At 49.1% G+C, this 20,176-nt stretch overlaps 1 protein-coding gene across 1 annotated transcript in view; it reads right to left on the reverse strand.

Annotated features, from left to right (window-relative positions):
- Window positions 1-20,176, reverse strand: part of LOC138852975 (uncharacterized) — a 501,217-nt gene that overhangs the window by 349,024 nt on the left and 132,017 nt on the right. Inside the window, exon 2 of the mRNA XM_070086859.1 lies at window positions 8,636-8,974. Coding sequence (XP_069942960.1) covers window positions 8,636-8,974 — 339 coding nt within the window. The remainder of the gene's footprint in view (window positions 1-8,635; window positions 8,975-20,176) is intronic.

Below are 20,176 nucleotides of genomic sequence, written 5' to 3' on the forward strand. Positions count from 1 at the left end.
TTGATAAAGAATTCCCCCCAAAATGCTGATGGATGTGTCTATAAGATTCCTTGTAAAATTTGCGATAAAGTTTATTACGGTCAAACTGGTAAAAATCTCGAACTAAGATTAAAACAACTTAAATATAGCATTAGAACTGGACAAGATCCCAATGCTCTATTTATTCATGTAAGAGATTTTAACCATCCAATTGATTTTCAAAAAGTTGAGAAAGTAGTATCAAGCAAGTCCATGGTCGACAGGAATATAATTGAATCTTGTTTCATAAAAAGCAGTTTTGACAATAATATGAATATTTCCTTTGGTTTATATAAATTAGATCCATTTCTAATTAATAGAATTTGGGAAGAATTTAATAATACACTGGACAAATAATAATTTTGAAATTTTCTTGGGTAGAATAGTTTGTGGGTGAGTTGTGCAAAGGACCTATCCAAGTTGGGTCGCCGCGCGTCAGGTGTTTAACCGTTGTGGGATCTGATAGTGAGGTGCTGGCCAGACCCCTTATATAGCTTCCTTGGATGCTTTACTTTCATAGTTCCTTGATAATGTGAGTAGTCACGAAAGCGCTTGGAATTTCTCTATTCTTTCAGAGTGGTTGTTTTGCATATTCTGAAATCACCTGTTTACTGTGATCTTACTGCATATATGTAAAACTGGTCAATTAGCAAAAACTCATTTAAAATTAAGTCCTTTCTGAAATTTTCTATTATACTTTCAAAGATATATTTTTTTCATTAATGTTAATGTAAAAATTTTAATTTTGCACCAAAAGAATCTTAGAAAACTTACCTAACCTTATTATAACAAGAGCAATTTATTTTAGCCTAACCCAACTAAATATATTTTAGATTTGTTTATAATAATATAATACTAAACAAACACAGTGAAATGTATATTTTTTCGTTAGGTTCAGAATGATTTTGGCGAAATTATTGCATACACAAATTTTCACTTGTCCTATATGGCAAGATGAGCGTTGCTATTTAAGCCAAGATCGCAAGTTCTGCCTATTCGGCACGACATATATATATATATATATATATATATATATATATATATATATATATATATATATATATATATATATATATATATATATATCAAAGATCTCGGCAAATTTACTAGCTATATTTATTCACAGGTGAATTAACAAAACTTTAGCACAATGTAACATTAAATACATAAAATTGACAATATAATCGTTAGTTATTACCAACGTATTATTGTTAGTTATTATTATCAACATGTAATTGTTAGTTATTATTATAAACATAATTCTCTGAGCTCTATCAAACATCTGTCTAAGAGAAGGTGAAATAACCCAGGACCCGCTTATGATCAGCCAAATTGTTAATTATTCACATACATGGCAACTAACTGGTTAATTAGCAAAGTGTTTAGTCAAGAATAAAGAAGATAACCTCTTAATGGTTAGTTATCATAATGAACGATGAGAAAAGACTCTAGTGACAGGTTATCACTGCAGGTTCCTTGTGTGTCTCAGGTTCTCACGAACCTCGGGCAGATCATACACATAATTAATGGTAATACTGACTTATTTACGTCAGATTAATTAATTACTGAGCAAACTTCCTCTCATCTCAAACCAAGAAATATTAATTAAGATAATACACAATCAAATAGCAGTAGTGTTGTGTAACACTTGTGTTGTGTAACACTTGTGTTGTGTAACACTTGTGATGAGTAAAGCTGGTGTTGTGTAACGCATGTGATGTGTAACACATGTATTGTGTAACACTGGTGTTATCTGACACAGGTGTTGGGTAACACTGGTGTTGTACAACACTGGTGTTGTGTAACACTGGTGTTGTACAACACTGGTGTTGTACAACACTGGGGTAGTATTACACTGGTGTTGTGTAACAATGGTGTTGTGTAACACTGGTGTTGTGTAAAACTGGTGTTGTGAAACACTCTGGTGTTGTGTAACACTGGTGTTGTGCAACATTAGTGTTGTGAAACACTGGGGTAGTGTAACACTAGTGTTGTGTAACACTGGTATTGTATAACACTGACGTTGTGTAACACTGTTGTTGTATGTCACTGGTGTTGTGTTTCAGTGGTGTTGCGTAACGCTGGTGTTGTGTAACACTGGTATTGTGTTTCAATGGTGTTGTGTAACACTCATGTAGTGTAACACTGGTGTTGTGTAACACTGGTGTTGTATAACACTGGTGTTGTGTAACACTGGTGTTGTGTTTCACTGGTGTTGCATAAATTTGGTGTTCTGTAACATTGGTGTTGTGTAACACAGGAATTCTGTAACACTGCTGCTGTGTAACACTGATGTTGTGTAACACTGATGTTGTGTAACACTGATGTTGTGTAACACTGATGTTGTGTAACACTGATGTTGTGTAACACTGATGTTGTGTAACACTGATGTTGTGTAACACTGATGTTGTGTAACACTGATGTTGTGTAACACTGTTGCTGTGTAACACTGGTATGGCATAACAGCTGTGTTTTGTAACAATATTGTTGGGTAACACTGGATTTTTATAACACTGGTGCTGTGCAACACCGGTGTTCTGTAACACTAGTGTTGTGTAACACTGGTGTTGTGTAACACTGGTGTTGTGTAACACTGGTGTTGTGTAACACTGGTGTTGTGTAACACTGGTGTTGTGTAACACTGGTGTTGTGTAACACTGGTGTTGTGTAACACTGGAGGTAGTAGTGTGTGGTAGTAGTGTGAGGTAGTAGTGTGTGGTAGTAGTGTGAGGTAGTAGTGTGAGGTAGTAGTGTGTGGTAGTAGTGTGAGGTTGTAGTGTGTGGTAGTAGTGTGAGGTTGTAGTGTGTGGTAGTAGTGTGAGGTTGTAGTGTGAGGTAGTAGTGTGAGGTAGTAGTGCGTGGTAGTAGTGTGTGGTAGTAGTGTGAGGTTGTAGTGTGTGGTAGTAGTGTGAGGTTGTAGTGTGTGGTAGTAGTGTGAGGTTGTAGTGTGTGGTAGTAGTGTGAGGTAGTAGTGTGTGGTAGTAGTGTGAGGTAGTAGTGTGTGGTAGTAGTGTGAGGTTGTAGTGTGTGGTAGTAGTGTGAGGTAGTAGTGTGTGGTAGTAGTGTGAGGTACTAGTGTGAGGTAGTAGTGTGTGGTAGTAGTGTGTGGTAGAAGTGTGTGGTAGTAGTGTGAGGTAGTAGTGTGAGGTAGTAGTGTGAGGTAGTAGTGTGAGGTAGTAGTGTCAGGTAGTAGTGTCAGGTAGTAGTGTGAGGTAGTAGAGTGAGGTAGTAGTGTGAGGTAATAGTGTGTGGTAGTAGTGTGAGGTAGTAGTGTGAGGTAGTAGTGTGAGGTAGTAGTGTGAGGTAGTAGTGTGTGGTAGTAGTGTGAGGTAGTAGTGTGAGGTAGTAGTGTGTGGTAGTAGTGTGTGGTAGTAGTGTGTGGTAGTAGTGTGAGGTAGTAGTGTGAGGTAGTAGTGTGAGGTAGTAGTGTGAGGTAGTAGTGTGTGGTAGTAGTGTGAGGTAGTAGTGTGAGGTAGTAGTGTGAGGTAGTAGTGTGTGGTAGTAGTGTGAGGTAGTAGTGTGAGGTAGTAGTGTGTGGTGCTAGTGTGAGGTAGTAGTGTGAGGTAGTAGTGTGTGGTAGTAGTGTGTGGTAGTAGTGTGAGGTAGTAGTGTGAGGTAGTAGTGTGAGGTAGTAGTGTGAGGTAGTAGTGTGTGGTAGTAGTGTGAGGTAGTAGTGTGAGGTAGTAGTGTGTGGAAGTAGTGTGTGGTAGTAGCGTGTGGTAGTAGTGTGAGGTAGTAGTGTGAGGTAGTAGTGTGTGGTAGTAGTGTGTGGTAGTAGTGTGAGGTAGTAGTGTGAGGTAGAAGTGTGTGGTAATAGTGTGTGGTAGTAGTGTGAGGTAGTAGTGTGTGGTAGTAGTGTGTGGTAGTAGTGTGAGGTAGTAGTGTGAGGTAGTAGTGTGTGGTAGTAGTGTGAGGTAGTAGTGTGAGGTAGTAGTGTGTGGTAGTAGTGTGTGGTAGTAGTGTGTGGTAGTAGTGAGTGATAGTAGTGTGAGGTAGTAGTGTGTGGTAGTATTGTGAGGTAGTAGTGTGAGGTAGTAGTGTGTGGTAGTATTGTGAGGTAGTAGTGTGTGGTAGTAGTGTGTGGTAGTAGTGTGTGGTAGTAGTGTGAGGTAGTAGTGTGTGGTAGTAGTGTGTGGTAGTAGTGTGTGGTAGTAGTGTGTGGTAGTAGTGTGTGGTAGTAGTGTGAGGTAGTAGTGTGTGGTAGTAGTGTGTGGCAGTAGTGTGTGGTAGTAGTGTGTGGTAGTAGTGTGAGGTAGTAGTGGGTGGTAGTAGTGTGAGGTAGTACTGTGGTAGTAGTGTGTGATAGTAGTGTGAGTTAGTAGTGTGAGGTAGTAGTGTGTGGTAGTAGTGTGAGGTAGTAGTGTGAGGTAGTAGTGTGTTGTAGTAGTGTGAGGTAGTAGTGTGTGGTAGTAGTGTGAGGTAGTAGTGTGAGGTAGTAGTGTGAGGTAGTAGTGTGAGGTAGTAGTGTGTGGTAGTAGTGTGTGGTAGTAGTGTGTGGTAGTAGTGTGTGGTAGTAGTGTGTGGTAGTAGTGTGAGGTAGTAGTGTGTGGTAGTAGTGTGTGTTAGTAGTGTGTGGTAGTAGTGTGTGGTAGTAGTGTGAGGTAATAGTGGGTGGTAGTAGTGTGAGGTAGTAGTGTGTGGTAGTAGTGTGTGGTAGTAGTGTGAGGTAGTAGTGTGAGGTAGTAGTGTGTGGTAGTAGTGTGAGGTAGTAGTGTGTGGTAGTAGTGTGTGGTAGTAGTGTGTGGTAGTAGTGTGTGGTAGTAGTGTGAGGTAGTAGTGTGTGATAGTAGTGTGAGGTAGTAGTGTGAGGTAGTAGTGTGTGGTAGTAGTGTGTGGTAGTAGTGTGTGGTAGTAGTGTAAGGTAGTAGTGTGAGGTAGTAGTGTGTGGTAGTAGTGTGAGGTAGTAGTGTGTGGTAGTAGTGTGTGATAGTAGTGTGAGGTAGTAGTGTGAGGTAGTAGTGTGTGGTAGTAGTGTGTGGTAGTAGTGTGTGGTAGTAGTGTGAGGTAGTAGTGTGTGGTAGTAGTGTGTGGTAGTAGTGTGTGGTAGTAGTGTGTGGTAGTAGTGTGAGGTAGTAGTGTGTGGTAGTAGTGTGAGGTAGTAGTGTGTGGTAGTAGTGTGTGGTAGAAGTGTGAGGTAGTAGTGTGAGGTAGTAGTGTGAGGTAGTAGTGTGAGGTAGTAGTGTGAGGTAGTAGTGTGTGGTAGTAGTGTGTGGTAGTAGTGTGTGGTAGTAGTGTGAGGTAGTAGTGTGTGGTAGTAGTGTGAGGTAGTAGTGTGTGGTAGTAGTGTGTGGTAGTAGTGTGAGGTAGTAGTGTGTAGTAGTAGTGTGAGGTAGTAGTGTGAGGTAGTAGTGTGTGGTAGTAGTGTGTGGTAGTAGTGTGAGGTAGTAGTGTGAGGTAGTAGTGTGTGGTAGTAGTGTGTGGTAGTAGTGTGTGGTAGTAGTGTGAGGTAGTAGTGTGAGGTAGTAGTGTGAGGTAGTAGTGTGTGGTAGTAGTGTGTGGTAGTAGTGTGTGGTAGTAGTGTGAGGTAGTAGTGTGTGGTAGTAGTGTGTGGTAGTAGTGTGAGGTAGTAGTGTGTGGTAGTAGTGTGAGGTAGTAGTGTGAGGTAGTAGTGTGTGGTAGTAGTGTGTGGTAGTAGTGTGAGGTAGTAGTGTGAGGTAGTAGTGTGTGGTAGTAGTGTGTGGTAGTAGTGTGAGGTAGTAGTGTGAGGTAGTAGTGTGAGGTAGTAGTGTGTGGTAGTAGTGTGTGGTAGTAGTGTGTGGTAGTAGTGTGAGGTAGTAGTGTGTGGTAGTAGTGTGAGGTAGTAGTGTGAGGTAGTAGTGTGTGGTAGTAGTGTGAGGTAGTAGTGTGTGGTAGTAGTGTGTGGTAGTAGTGTGTGGTAGTAGTGTGTGGTAGTAGTGTGAGGTAGTAGTGTGTGGTAGTAGTGTGTGGTAGTAGTGTGTGGTAGTAGTGTGTGGTAGTAGTGTGTGGTAGTAGTGTGTGGTAGTAGTGTGTGGTAGTAGTGTGTGGTAGTAGTGTGTGGTAGTAGTGTGAGGTAGTAGTGTGTGGTAGTAGTGTGTGGTAGTAGTGTGTGGTAGTAGTGTGTGGTAGTAGTGTGTGGTAGTAGTGTGAGGTAGTAGTGTGAGGTAGTAGTGTGTGGTAGTAGTGTGTGGTAGTAGTGTGTGGTAGTAGTGTGTGGTAGTAGTGTGTGGTAGTAGTAGTGTGTGGTAGTAGTGTGAGGTAGTAGTGTGTGGTAGTAGTGTGTGGTAGTAGTGTGTGGTAGTAGTGTGAGGTAGTAGTGTGTGGTAGTAGTGTGTGGTAGTAGTGTGTGGTAGTAGTGTGTGGTAGTAGTGTGTGGTAGTAGTGTGTGGTAGTAGTGTGAGGTAGTAGTGTGAGGTAGTAGTGTGTGGTAGTAGTGTGTGGTAGTAGTGTGTGGTAGTAGTGTGTTGTAGTAGTGTGTGGTAGTAGTGTGTGGTAGTAGTGTGTGGTAGTAGTGTGTGGTAGTAGTGTGTGGTAGTAGTGTGTGGTAGTAGTGTGAGGTAGTAGTGTGTGGTAGTAGTGTGTGGTAGTAGTGTGAGGTAGTAGTGTGTGGTAGTAGTGTGTGGTAGTAGTGTGTGGTAGTAGTGTGTGGTAGTAGTGTGTGGTAGTAGTGTGTGGTAGTAGTGTGTGGTAGTAGTGTGTGGTAGTAGTGTGTGGTAGTAGTGTGTGGTAGTAGTGTGTGGTAGTAGTGTGAGGTAGTAGTAGTAGTGTGTGGTAGTAGTGTGTGGTAGTAGTGTGAGGTAGTAGTGTGTGGTAGTAGTGTGTGGTAGTAGTGTGTGGTAGTAGTGTGTGGTAGTAGTGTAGTAGTAGTGTGTGGTAGTAGTGTGTGGTAGTAGTGTGTGGTAGTAGTGTGAGGTAGTAGTGTGTGGTAGTAGTGTGTGGTAGTAGTGTGAGGTAGTAGTGTGAGGTAGTAGTGTGAGGTAGTAGTGTGAGGTAGTAGTGTGAGGTAGTAGTGTGTGGTAGTAGTGTGTGGTAGTAGTGTGAGGTAGTAGTGTGTGGTAGTAGTGTGTGGTAGTAGTGTGTGGTAGTAGTGTGTGGTAGTAGTGTGTGGTAGTAGTGTGTGGTAGTAGTGTGTGGTAGTAGTGTGTGGTAGTAGTGTGAGGTAGTAGTGTGTGGTAGTAGTGTGTGGTAGTAGTGTGAGGTAGTAGTGTGAGGTAGTAGTGTGTGGTAGTAGTGTGTGGTAGTAGTGTGTGGTAGTAGTGTGTTGTAGTAGTGTGTGGTAGTAGTGTGTGGTAGTAGTGTGTGGTAGTAGTGTGTGGTAGTAGTGTGTGGTAGTAGTGTGTGGTAGGTAGTAGTGTGTGGTAGTAGTGTGTGGTAGTAGTGTGAGGTAGTAGTGTGTGGTAGTAGTGTGTGGTAGTAGTGTGAGGTAGTAGTGTGTGGTAGTAGTGTGTGGTAGTAGTGTGAGGTAGTAGTGTGTGGTAGTAGTGTGTGGTAGTAGTGTGAGGTAGTAGTGTGAGGTAGTAGTGTGAGGTAGTAGTGTGAGGTAGTAGTGTGTGGTAGTAGTGTGTGGTAGTAGTGTGAGGTAGTAGTGTGTGGTAGTAGTGTGTGGTAGTAGTGTGAGGTAGTAGTGTAGTGTGTGGTAGTAGTAGTGTGTGGTAGTAGTGTGTGGTAGTAGTGTAGTAGTGTGTGGTAGTAGTGTGTGGTAGTAGTGTGAGGTAGTAGTGTGTGGTAGTAGTGTGTGGTAGTAGTGTGAGGTAGTAGTGTGTGGTAGTAGTGTGTGGTAGTAGTGTGAGGTAGTAGTGTGAGGTAGTAGTGTGAGGTAGTAGTGTGAGGTAGTAGTGTGAGGTAGTAGTGTGAGGTAGTAGTGTGAGGTAGTAGTGTGAGGTAGTAGTGTGAGGTAGTAGTGTGTGGTAGTAGTGTGAGGTAGTAGTGTGAGGTAGTAGTGTGAGGTAGTAGTGTGAGGTAGTAGTGTGAGGTAGTAGTGTGAGGTAGTAGTGTGAGGTAGTAGTGTGTGGTAGTAGTGTGAGGTAGTAGTGTGAGGTAGTAGTGTGAGGTAGTAGTGTGAGGTAGTAGTGTGAGGTAGTAGTGTGAGGTAGTAGTGTGAGGTAGTAGTGTGAGGTAGTAGTGTGAGGGAGTAGTGTGAGGTCGTAGTGTGAGGTAGTCGTGTGGGGTAGTAGTGTGAGGTAGTAGTGTGAGGTAGTAGTGTGAGGTAGTAGTGTGAGGTAGTAGTGTGAGGTAGTAGTGTGAGGTAGTAGTGTGAGGTAGTAGTGTGAGGTAGTAGTGTGAGGTAGTAGTGTGAGGTAGTAGTGTGAGGTAGTAGTGTGAGGTAGTAGTGTGAGGTAGTAGTGTGAGGTAGTAGTGTGAGGTAGTAGTGTGAGGTAGTAGTGTGAGGTAGTAGTGTGTGGTAGTAGTGTGTGGTAGTAGTGTGTGGTAGTAGTGTGAGGTAGTAGTGTGAGGTAGTAGTGTGAGGTAGTAGTGTGAGGTAGTAGTGTGAGGTAGTAGTGTGAGGTAGTAGTGTGAGGTAGTAGTGTGAGGTAGTAGTGTGAGGTAGTAGTGTGAGGTAGTAGAGTCGAACATTGACACAATGTATTATGAAGACCGTCACCTTCCCCAGGATTGACCTCGGGACCTTGGGTTGAAGGAAGGTAAGTGTGTGACTTACCTGAAGAAATGAGCTCCTCCCTGCACCACTAGTCCGCAGGGAAACATGTACGTCAGTTTGTCTACCTCCTGAGCTACCAGGTAGGTCTTGATAGCTCGCGTGTGGCCTCTGGCGAAGAGTGACAGAGTGAGAGGTGGCTCTCTGCTTGACGCTGAGAGTCCTTCGTCCTCGTTGCCTGCTGAGTCCTCGTTGCCTGCTGAGTCCTCGTTGCCTGCTGTTGCTGCGTCTTCCTCGCCTGCGTCGTCGTTCCTTCCTCCTCCAGCGGTGTCTGTGGTCGAGGAGTTGAACACCACGGCAGAGTTGTTGTCGAAGTCCCAGGTGTATGCTGGAGCGTCGGTCCTGCAGGTAACATCAAATACCTCAGTCACTGGTGCAGGTAACACCAAACACCTCAGTCACTGGTGCAGGTAACACCACACCCTCAGTCACTGGTGCAGGTAACACCACACCCTCAGTCACTGGTGCAGGTAACACCACACCCTCAGTCACTGGTGCAGGTAACACCACACCCTCAGTCACTGGTGCAGGTAACACCACACCCTCAGTCACTGGTGCAGGTAACACCACACCCTCAGTCACTGGTGCAAGCAACACCACACCATCAGTCACTGGTGCAGGTAACACCACACCCTCAGTCACTGGTGCAGGTAACACCACACCCTCAGTCACTGGTGCAGGTAACACGACACCCTCAGTCACTGGTGCAGGTAACACGACACCCTCAGTCACTGGTGCAGGTAACACCACACCCTCAGTCACTGGTGCAAGCAACACCACACCCTCAGTCACTGGTGCAGGTAACACCACACCCTCAGTCACTGGTGCAGGTAACACCACACCCTCAGTCACTGGTGCAGGTAACACCACACCCTCAGTCACTGGTGCAGGTAACACCACACCCTCAGTCACTGGTGCAAGCAACACCACACCATCAGTCACTGGTGCAGGTAACATCACACCCTCAGTCACTGGTGCAGGTAACACCACACTCTCAGTCACTGGTGCAGGTAACACCACACCCTCAGTCACTGGTGCAGGTAACACCACACCCTCAGTCACTGGTGTAGTTAACACCACAACATCAGTCACTGGTGCAGGTAACATCACACCCTCAGTCATGGGTGCAGGTAACACCACACTCTCAGCCACTGGTGCAGGTAACACCACACCCTCAGTCACTGGTGCAGGTAACACCACACCCTCAGTCACTGGTGCAAGCAACACCACACCCTCAGTCACTGGTGCAGGTAACACCACACCATCAGTCACTGGTGCAGGTAACACCACACCATCAGTCACTGGTGCAGGTAACACCACACCCTCAGTCACTGGTGCAGGCAACACCACACCCTCAGTCACTGGTGCAGGTAACACCACACCCTCAGTCACTGGTGCAGGCAACACCACACCCTCAGTCACTGGTGCAGGTAACACCACACCCTCAGTCACTGGTGCAGGTAACACCACACCATCAGTCACTGGTGCAGGTAACACCACACCATCAGTCACTGGTGCAGGTAACACCACACCATCAGTCACTGGTGCAGGTAACACCACACCATCAGTCACTGGTGCAGGTAACACCACACCATCAGTCACTGGTGCAGGTAACACCACACCATCAGTCACTGGTGCAGGTAAGATCACACCCTCAGTCACTGGTACAGGTAACACCACACCATCAGTCACTGGTGCAGGTAACACCACACCATCAGTCACTGGTGCAGGTAACACCACACCCTCAGTCACTGGTGCAGTTAACACCACACCATCAGTCACTGGTGCAGGTAACATCACACCCTCAGTCACTGGTGCAGGTAACACCACACTCTCAGTCACTGGTGCAGGTAACACCACACCCTCAGTCACTGGTGCAGGTAACACCACACCCTCAGTCACTGGTGCAGGTAACACCACACCATCAGTCACTGGTGCAGGTAACACCACACCATCAGTCACTGGTGCAGGTAACACCACACTCTCAGTTACTGGTGCAGGTAACACCACACCATCAGTCACTGGTGCAGGTAACACCACACCATCAGTCACTGGTGCAGGTAACACCACACCATCAGTCACTGGTGCAGGTAACACCACACCATCAGTCACTGGTGCAGGTAACATCACACCCTCAGTCACTGGTGCAGGTAACATCACACCATCAGTCACTGGTGCAGGTAACACCACACCATCAGTCACTGGTGAAGGTAACACCACACCATCAGTCACTGGTGCAGGTAACATCACACCATCAGTCACTGGTGCAGGTAACACCACACCATCAGTCACTGGTGCATGTAACATCACACCATCAGTCACTGGTGCAGGTAACACCACACCATCAGTCACTGGTGCAGGTAACATCACACCATCAGTCACTGGTGCAGGTAACACCACACCATCAGTCACTGGTGCAGGTAACACCACACCATCAGTCACTGGTGCAGGTAACATCACACCATCAGTCACTGGTGCAGGTAACATCACACCATCAGTCACTGGTGCAGGTAACACCACACCATCAGTCACTGGTGCAGGTAACACCACACCCTCAGTCACTGGTGCAGGTAACACCACACCATCAGTCACTGGTGCAGGTAACACCACACCCTCAGTCACTGGTGCAGGTAACACCACACCCTCAGTCACTGGTGCAGGTAACACCACACCATCAGTCACTGGTACAGGTAACACCACACCCTCAGTCACTGGTGCAAGCAACACCACACCCTCACACCCTCAGTCACTGGTGCAAGTAACACCACACCCTCAGTCACTGGTGCAGGTAACACCACACCCTCAGTCACTGGTGCAGGTAACACCACACCCTCAGTCACTGGTGCAGGTAACACCACACCATCAGTCACTGGTGCAGGTAACACATCACCCTCAGTCACTGGTGCAGGCAACACCACACCATCAGTCACTGGTGCAGGTAACACCACACCCTCAGTCACTGGTGCAGGTAACACCACACCATCAGTCACTGGTGCAGGTAACACCACACCCTCAGTCACTGGTGCAGGTAACACCACACCCTCAGTCACTGGTGCAGGTAACACCACACCATCAGTCACTGGTGCAGGTAACACCACACCCTCAGTCACTGGTGCAGGTAACACCACACCCTCAGTCACTGGTGCAGGTAACATCACACCTTCAGTCACTGGTGCAGGTAACACCACACCCTCAGTCACTGGTGCAGGTAACACCACACCATCAGTCACTGGTGCAGGTAACACCACACCATCAGTCACTGGTGCAGGTAACACCACACCATCAGTCACTGGTGCAGGTAACACCACACCCTCAGTCACTGGTGCAGGTAACATCACACCTTCAGTCACTGGTGCAGGTAACACCACACCCTCAGTCACTGGTGCAGGTAACACCACACCATCAGTCACTGGTGCAGGTAACACCACACCATCAGTCACTGGTGCAGGTAACACCACACCATCAGTCACTGGTGCAGGTAACATCACACCCTCAGTCATGGGTGCAGGTAACACCACACTCTCAGCCACTGGTGCAGGTAACACCACACCCTCAGTCACTGGTGCAGGTAACACCACACCCTCAGTCACTGGTGCAAGCAACACCACACCCTCAGTCACTGGTGCAGGTAACACCACACCATCAGTCACTGGTGCAGGTAACACCACACCATCAGTCACTGGTGCAGGTAACACCACACCCTCAGTCACTGGTGCAGGCAACACCACACCCTCAGTCACTGGTGCAGGTAACACCACACCCTCAGTCACTGGTGCAGGCAACACCACACCCTCAGTCACTGGTGCAGGTAACACCACACCCTCAGTCACTGGTGCAGGTAACACCACACCATCAGTCACTGGTGCAGGTAACACCACACCATCAGTCACTGGTGCAGGTAACACCACACCATCAGTCACTGGTGCAGGTAACACCACACCATCAGTCACTGGTGCAGGTAACACCACACCATCAGTCACTGGTGCAGGTAACACCACACCATCAGTCACTGGTGCAGGTAAGATCACACCCTCAGTCACTGGTACAGGTAACACCACACCATCAGTCACTGGTGCAGGTAACACCACACCATCAGTCACTGGTGCAGGTAACACCACACCCTCAGTCACTGGTGCAGTTAACACCACACCATCAGTCACTGGTGCAGGTAACATCACACCCTCAGTCACTGGTGCAGGTAACACCACACTCTCAGTCACTGGTGCAGGTAACACCACACCCTCAGTCACTGGTGCAGGTAACACCACACCCTCAGTCACTGGTGCAGGTAACACCACACCATCAGTCACTGGTGCAGGTAACACCACACCATCAGTCACTGGTGCAGGTAACACCACACTCTCAGTTACTGGTGCAGGTAACACCACACCATCAGTCACTGGTGCAGGTAACACCACACCATCAGTCACTGGTGCAGGTAACACCACACCATCAGTCACTGGTGCAGGTAACACCACACCATCAGTCACTGGTGCAGGTAACATCACACCCTCAGTCACTGGTGCAGGTAACATCACACCATCAGTCACTGGTGCAGGTAACACCACACCATCAGTCACTGGTGAAGGTAACACCACACCATCAGTCACTGGTGCAGGTAACATCACACCATCAGTCACTGGTGCAGGTAACACCACACCATCAGTCACTGGTGCATGTAACATCACACCATCAGTCACTGGTGCAGGTAACACCACACCATCAGTCACTGGTGCAGGTAACATCACACCATCAGTCACTGGTGCAGGTAACACCACACCATCAGTCACTGGTGCAGGTAACACCACACCATCAGTCACTGGTGCAGGTAACATCACACCATCAGTCACTGGTGCAGGTAACATCACACCATCAGTCACTGGTGCAGGTAACACCACACCATCAGTCACTGGTGCAGGTAACACCACACCCTCAGTCACTGGTGCAGGTAACACCACACCATCAGTCACTGGTGCAGGTAACACCACACCCTCAGTCACTGGTGCAGGTAACACCACACCCTCAGTCACTGGTGCAGGTAACACCACACCATCAGTCACTGGTACAGGTAACACCACACCCTCAGTCACTGGTGCAAGCAACACCACACCCTCACACCCTCAGTCACTGGTGCAAGTAACACCACACCCTCAGTCACTGGTGCAGGTAACACCACACCCTCAGTCACTGGTGCAGGTAACACCACACCCTCAGTCACTGGTGCAGGTAACACCACACCATCAGTCACTGGTGCAGGTAACACATCACCCTCAGTCACTGGTGCAGGCAACACCACACCATCAGTCACTGGTGCAGGTAACACCACACCCTCAGTCACTGGTGCAGGTAACACCACACCATCAGTCACTGGTGCAGGTAACACCACACCCTCAGTCACTGGTGCAGGTAACACCACACCCTCAGTCACTGGTGCAGGTAACACCACACCATCAGTCACTGGTGCAGGTAACACCACACCCTCAGTCACTGGTGCAGGTAACACCACACCCTCAGTCACTGGTGCAGGTAACATCACACCTTCAGTCACTGGTGCAGGTAACACCACACCCTCAGTCACTGGTGCAGGTAACACCACACCATCAGTCACTGGTGCAGGTAACACCACACCATCAGTCACTGGTGCAGGTAACACCACACCATCAGTCACTGGTGCAGGTAACACCACACCATCAGTCACTGGTGCAGGTAACACCACACCCTCAGTCACTGGTGCAGGTAACATCACACCCTCAGTCACTGGTGCAGGTAACACCACACCATCAGTCACTGGTGCAGGTAACACCACACCATCAGTCACTGGTGCAGGTAACACCACACCCTCAGTCACTGGTGCAGGTAACACCACACCATCAGTCACTGGTGCACGTAACACCACACCATCAGTCACTAGTGCAGGTAACACCACATCATCAGTCACTGGTGCAGGTAACACCACACCATCAGTCACTGGTGCAGGTAACACCACACCATCAGTCACTGGTGCAGGTAACACCACACCATCAGTCACTGGTGAAGGTAACACCACAACATCAGTCACTAGTGCAGGCAACACCACACCATCAGTCACTGGTGCAGGTAACACCACACAATCAGTCACTGGTGCAGGTAACACCACACCATCAGTCACTGGTGCAGGTAACACCACACCCTCAGTCACTGGTGCAGGTAACACCACACCATCAGTCACTGCTGCAGGTAACACCACACCCTCAGTCACTGGTGCAGGTAACACCACACCATCAGTCACTGTTGCAGGTAACACCACACCATCAGTCACTGGTGCAGGTAACACGACACCCTCAGTCACTGGTGCAGGTAACACCACACCATCAGTCACTGGTGCAGGTAACACCACACCATCAGTCACTGGTGCAGGTAACACCACACCATCAGTCACTGGTGCAGGTAACACCACACCCTCAGTCACTGGTGCAGGTAACACCACACCATCAGTCACTGGTGCAGGTAACATCACACCCTCAGTCACTGGTGCAAGTAACACCACACCCTCAGTCACTGGTGCAGGTAACACCACACCATCAGTCACTGGTGCAGGTAACACCACACCATCAGTCACTGGTGCAGGTAACACCACACCATCAGTCACTGGTGCAGGTAACACCAGACCCTCAGTCACTGGTGCAGGCAACACCACACCCTCTGTCACTGGTGCAGGTAACACCACACCCTCAGTCACTGGTGCAGGTAACACCACACCATCAGTCACTGGTGCAGGTAACACCACACCATCAGTCACTGGTGCAGGTAACACCACACCCTCAGTCATTGGTGCAGGTAACACCACACCATCAGTCACTAGTGCAGGTAACACCACACCATCAGTCACTGGTGCAGGTAACAATACACCATCAGTCACTGGTGCAGGTAACACCACACCCTCAGTCACTGGTGCAGGTAACACCACACCATCAGTCACTGGTGCAGGTAACACCACACCCTCAGTCACTGGTGCATGTAACACCACACCCTCAGTCACTGGTGCAGGTAACATCACACCCTCAGTCACTGGTGCAGGTAACACCACACCCTCAGTCACTGGTGCAGGTAACACCACACCATCAGTCACTGGTGCAGGTAACACCACACCATCAGTCACTGGTGCAGGTAACACCACACCATCAGTCACTGGTGCAGGTAACACCACACCATCAGTCACTGGTGCAAGTAACACCACACCCTCAGTCACTGGTGCAGGTAACATCACACCCTCAGTCACTGGTGCAGGTAACACCACACCATCAGTCACTGGTGCAGGTAACACACCACCAGTCTCTGGTGCAGGTAACACCACACCCTCAGTCACTGGTGCAGGTAACACCACACCATCAGTCACTGGTGCAGGTAACACCACACCATCAGTCACTAGTGCAGGTAACACCACATCATCAGTCACTGGTGCAGGTAACACCACACCATCAGTCATTGGTGCAGGTAACACCACACCATCAGTCACTGGTGCAGGTAACACCACACCATCAGTCACTGGTGAAGGTAACACCACAACATCAGTCACTAGTGCAGGCAACACCACACCATCAGTCACTGGTGCAGGTAACACCACACAATCAGTCACTGGTGGAGGTAACACCACACCATCAGTCACTGGTGCAGGTAACACCACACCCTCAGTCACTGGTGCAGGTAACACCACACCATCAGTCACTGGTGCAGGTAACACCACACCCTCAGTCACTGGTGCAGGTAACACCACACCATCAGTCACTGGTGCAGGTAACACCACACCCTCAGTCACTGTTGCAGGTAACACCACACCATCAGTCACTGGTGCAGGTAACACCACACCATCAGTCACTGGTGCAGGTAACACCACACCATCAGTCACTGGTGCAGACAACACCACACCATCAGTCACTGGTGCAGGTAACACCACACCCTCAGTCACTGGTGCAGACAACACCACACCATCAGTCACTGGTGCAGGTAACACCACACCATCAGTCACTGGTACAGACAACACCACACCATCAGTCACTGTTGCAGGTAACACCACACCATCAGTCACTGGTGCAGGTAACACGACACCCTCAGTCACTGGTGCAGGTAACACCACACCATCAGTCACTGGTGCAGGTAACACCACACCATCAGTCACTGGTGCAGGTAACACCACACCATCAGTCACTGGTGCAGGTAACACCACACCCTCAGTCACTGGTGCAGGTAACACCACACCATCAGTCACTGGTGCAGGTAACATCACACCCTCAGTCACTGGTGCAGGTAACACCACACCCTCAGTCACTGGTGCAGGTAACACCACACCATCAGTCACTGGTGCAGGTAACACCACACCATCAGTCACTGGTGCAGGTAACACCACACCATCAGTCACTGGTGCAGGTAACACCAGACCCTCAGTCACTGGTGCAGGCAACACCACACCCTCTGTCACTGGTGCAGGTAACACCACACCCCAGTCACTGGTGCAGGTAACACCACACCATCAGTCACTGGTGCAGGTAACACCACACCATCAGTCACTGGTGCAGGTAACACCACACCCTCAGTCATTGGTGCAGGTAACACCACACAATCAGTCACTGGTGCAGGTAACACCACACCATCAGTCACTGGTGCAGGTAACACCACACCCTCAGTCACTGGTGCAGGTAACACCACACCCTCAGTCACTGGTGCAGGTAACACCACACCCTCAGTCACTGGTGCAGGTAACATCACACCATCAGTCACTGGTGCAGGTAGCACCACACCATCAGTCACTGGTGCAGGTAACACCACACCATCAGTCACTGGTGCAGGTAACACCACACCATCAGTTACTGGTGCAGGTAACACCAAACACCTCAGTCACTGGTGCAGGTAACACCACACCCTCAGTCACTGGTGCAGGTAACACCAAACACCTCAGTCACTGGTGCAGGTAACACCACACCCTCAGTCACTGGTGCAGGTAACACCACACCCTCAGTCACTGGTGCAGGTAACACCACACCCTCAGTCACTGGTGCAGGTAACACCACACCCTCAGTCACTGGTGCAGGTAACACCACACCCTCAGTCACTGGTGCAGGTAACACCACACCATCAGTCACTGGTGCAGGTAACACCACACCATCAGTCACTGGTGCAGGCAACACCACACCATCAGTCACTGGTGCAGGTAACACCACACCATCAGTCACTGGTGCAGGTAACACCACAACATCAGTCACTAGTGCAGGCAACACCACACCATCAGTCACTGGTGCAGGTAACACCACACAATCAGTCACTGGTGCAGGTAACACCACACCATCAGTCACTGGTGCAGGTAACACGACACCCTCAGTCACTGGTGCAGGTAACACCACACCCTCAGTCACTGGTGCAGGTAACACCACACCCTCAGTCACTGGTGCAGGTAACACAACACCATCAGTCACTGGTGCAGGTAACACCACACCATCAGTCACTGGTGCAGGTAACACCACACCATCAGTCACTGGTGCAGGTAACACCAGACCCTCAGTCACTGGTGCAGGCAACACCACACCCTCTGTCACTGGTGCAGGTAACACCACATCATCAGTCACTGGTGCAGGTAACACCACACCATCAGTCACTGGTGCAGGTAACACCACACCATCAGTCACTGGTGAAGGTAACACCAGAAAATCAGTCACTAGTGCAGGCAACACCACACCATCAGTCACTGGTGCAGGTAACACAACACAATCAGTCACTGGTGCAGGTAACACCACACCATCAGTCACTGGGGCAGGTAACACCACACCCTCAGTCACTGGTGCAGGTAACACCACACCATCAGTCACTGGTGCAGGTAACACCACACCCTCAGTCACTGGTGCAGGTAACACCACACCATCAGTCACTGGTGCAGGTAACACCACACCCTCAGTCACTGTTGCAGGTAACACCACACCATCAGTCACTGGTGCAGGTAACACCACACCATCAGTCACTGGTGCAGGTAACACCACACCATCAGTCACTGGTGCAGACAACACCACACCATCAGTCACTGGTGCAGGTAACACCACACCCTCAGTCACTGGTGCAGACAACACCACACCATCAGTCACTGGTGCAGGTAACACCACACCATCAGTCACTGGTACAGACAACACCACACCATCAGTCACTGTTGCAGGTAACACCACACCATCAGTCACTGGTGCAGGTAACACGACACCCTCAGTCACTGGTGCAGGTAACACCACACCATCAGTCACTGGTGCAGGTAACACCACACCATCAGTCACTGGTGCAGGTAACACCACACCATCAGTCACTGGTGCAGGTAACACCACACCCTCAGTCACTGGTGCAGGTAACACCACACCATCAGTCACTGGTGCAGGTAACATCACACCCTCAGTCACTGGTGCAGGTAACACCACACCCTCAGTCACTGGTGCAGGTAACACCACACCATCAGTCACTGGTGCAGGTAACACCACACCATCAGTCACTGGTGCAGGTAACACCACACCATCAGTCACTGGTGCAGGTAACACCAGACCCTCAGTCACTGGTGCAGGCAACACCACACCCTCTGTCACTGGTGCAGGTAACACCACACCCTCAGTCACTGGTGCAGGTAACACCACACCATCAGTCACTGGTGCAGGTAACACCACACCATCAGTCACTGGTGCAGGTAACACCACACCCTCAGTCATTGGTGCAGGTAACACCACACCATCAGTCACTGGTGCAGGTAACACCACACCATCAGTCACTGGTGCAGGTAACACCACACCCTCAGTCACTGGTGCAGGTAACACCACACCCTCAGTCACTAGTGCAGGTAACACCACACCCTCAGTCACTGGTGCAGGTAACATCACACCATCAGTCACTGGTGCAGGTAGCACCACACCATCAGTCACTGGTGCAGGTAACACCACACCATCAGTCACTGGTGCAGGTAACACCACACCATCAGTCACTGGTGCAGGTAACACCAAACACCTCAGTCACTGGTGCAGGTAACACCACACCCTCAGTCACTGGTGCAGGTAACACAAAACACCTCAGTCACTGGTGCAGGTAACACCACACCCTCAGTCACTGGTGCAGGTAACACCACACCCTCAGTCACTGGTGCAGGTAACACCACACCCTCAGTCACTGGTGCAGGTAACACCACACCCTCAGTCACTGGTGCAGGTAACACCACACCCTCAGTCACTGGTGCAGGTAACACCACACCATCAGTCACTGGTGCAGGTAACACCACACCATCAGTCACTGGTGCAGGCAACACCACACCATCAGTCACTGGTGCAGGTAACACCACACCATCAGTCACTGGTGCAGGTAACACCACACCATCAGTCACTGGTGCAGGTAACACCACACCCTTAGTCACTGGTGCAGGTAACACCACACCCTCAGTCACTGGAGCAGGTAACACCACACCCTCAGTCACTGGTGCAGGTAACACCACACCATCAGTCACTGGTGCAGGTAACACCACACCATCAGTCACTGGTGCAGGTAACACCACACCATCAG

This window comes from Cherax quadricarinatus, chromosome 20 (genome assembly GCF_038502225.1).
Source record: "Cherax quadricarinatus isolate ZL_2023a chromosome 20, ASM3850222v1, whole genome shotgun sequence".
Classification (NCBI taxonomy): domain Eukaryota; kingdom Metazoa; phylum Arthropoda; class Malacostraca; order Decapoda; family Parastacidae; genus Cherax; species Cherax quadricarinatus.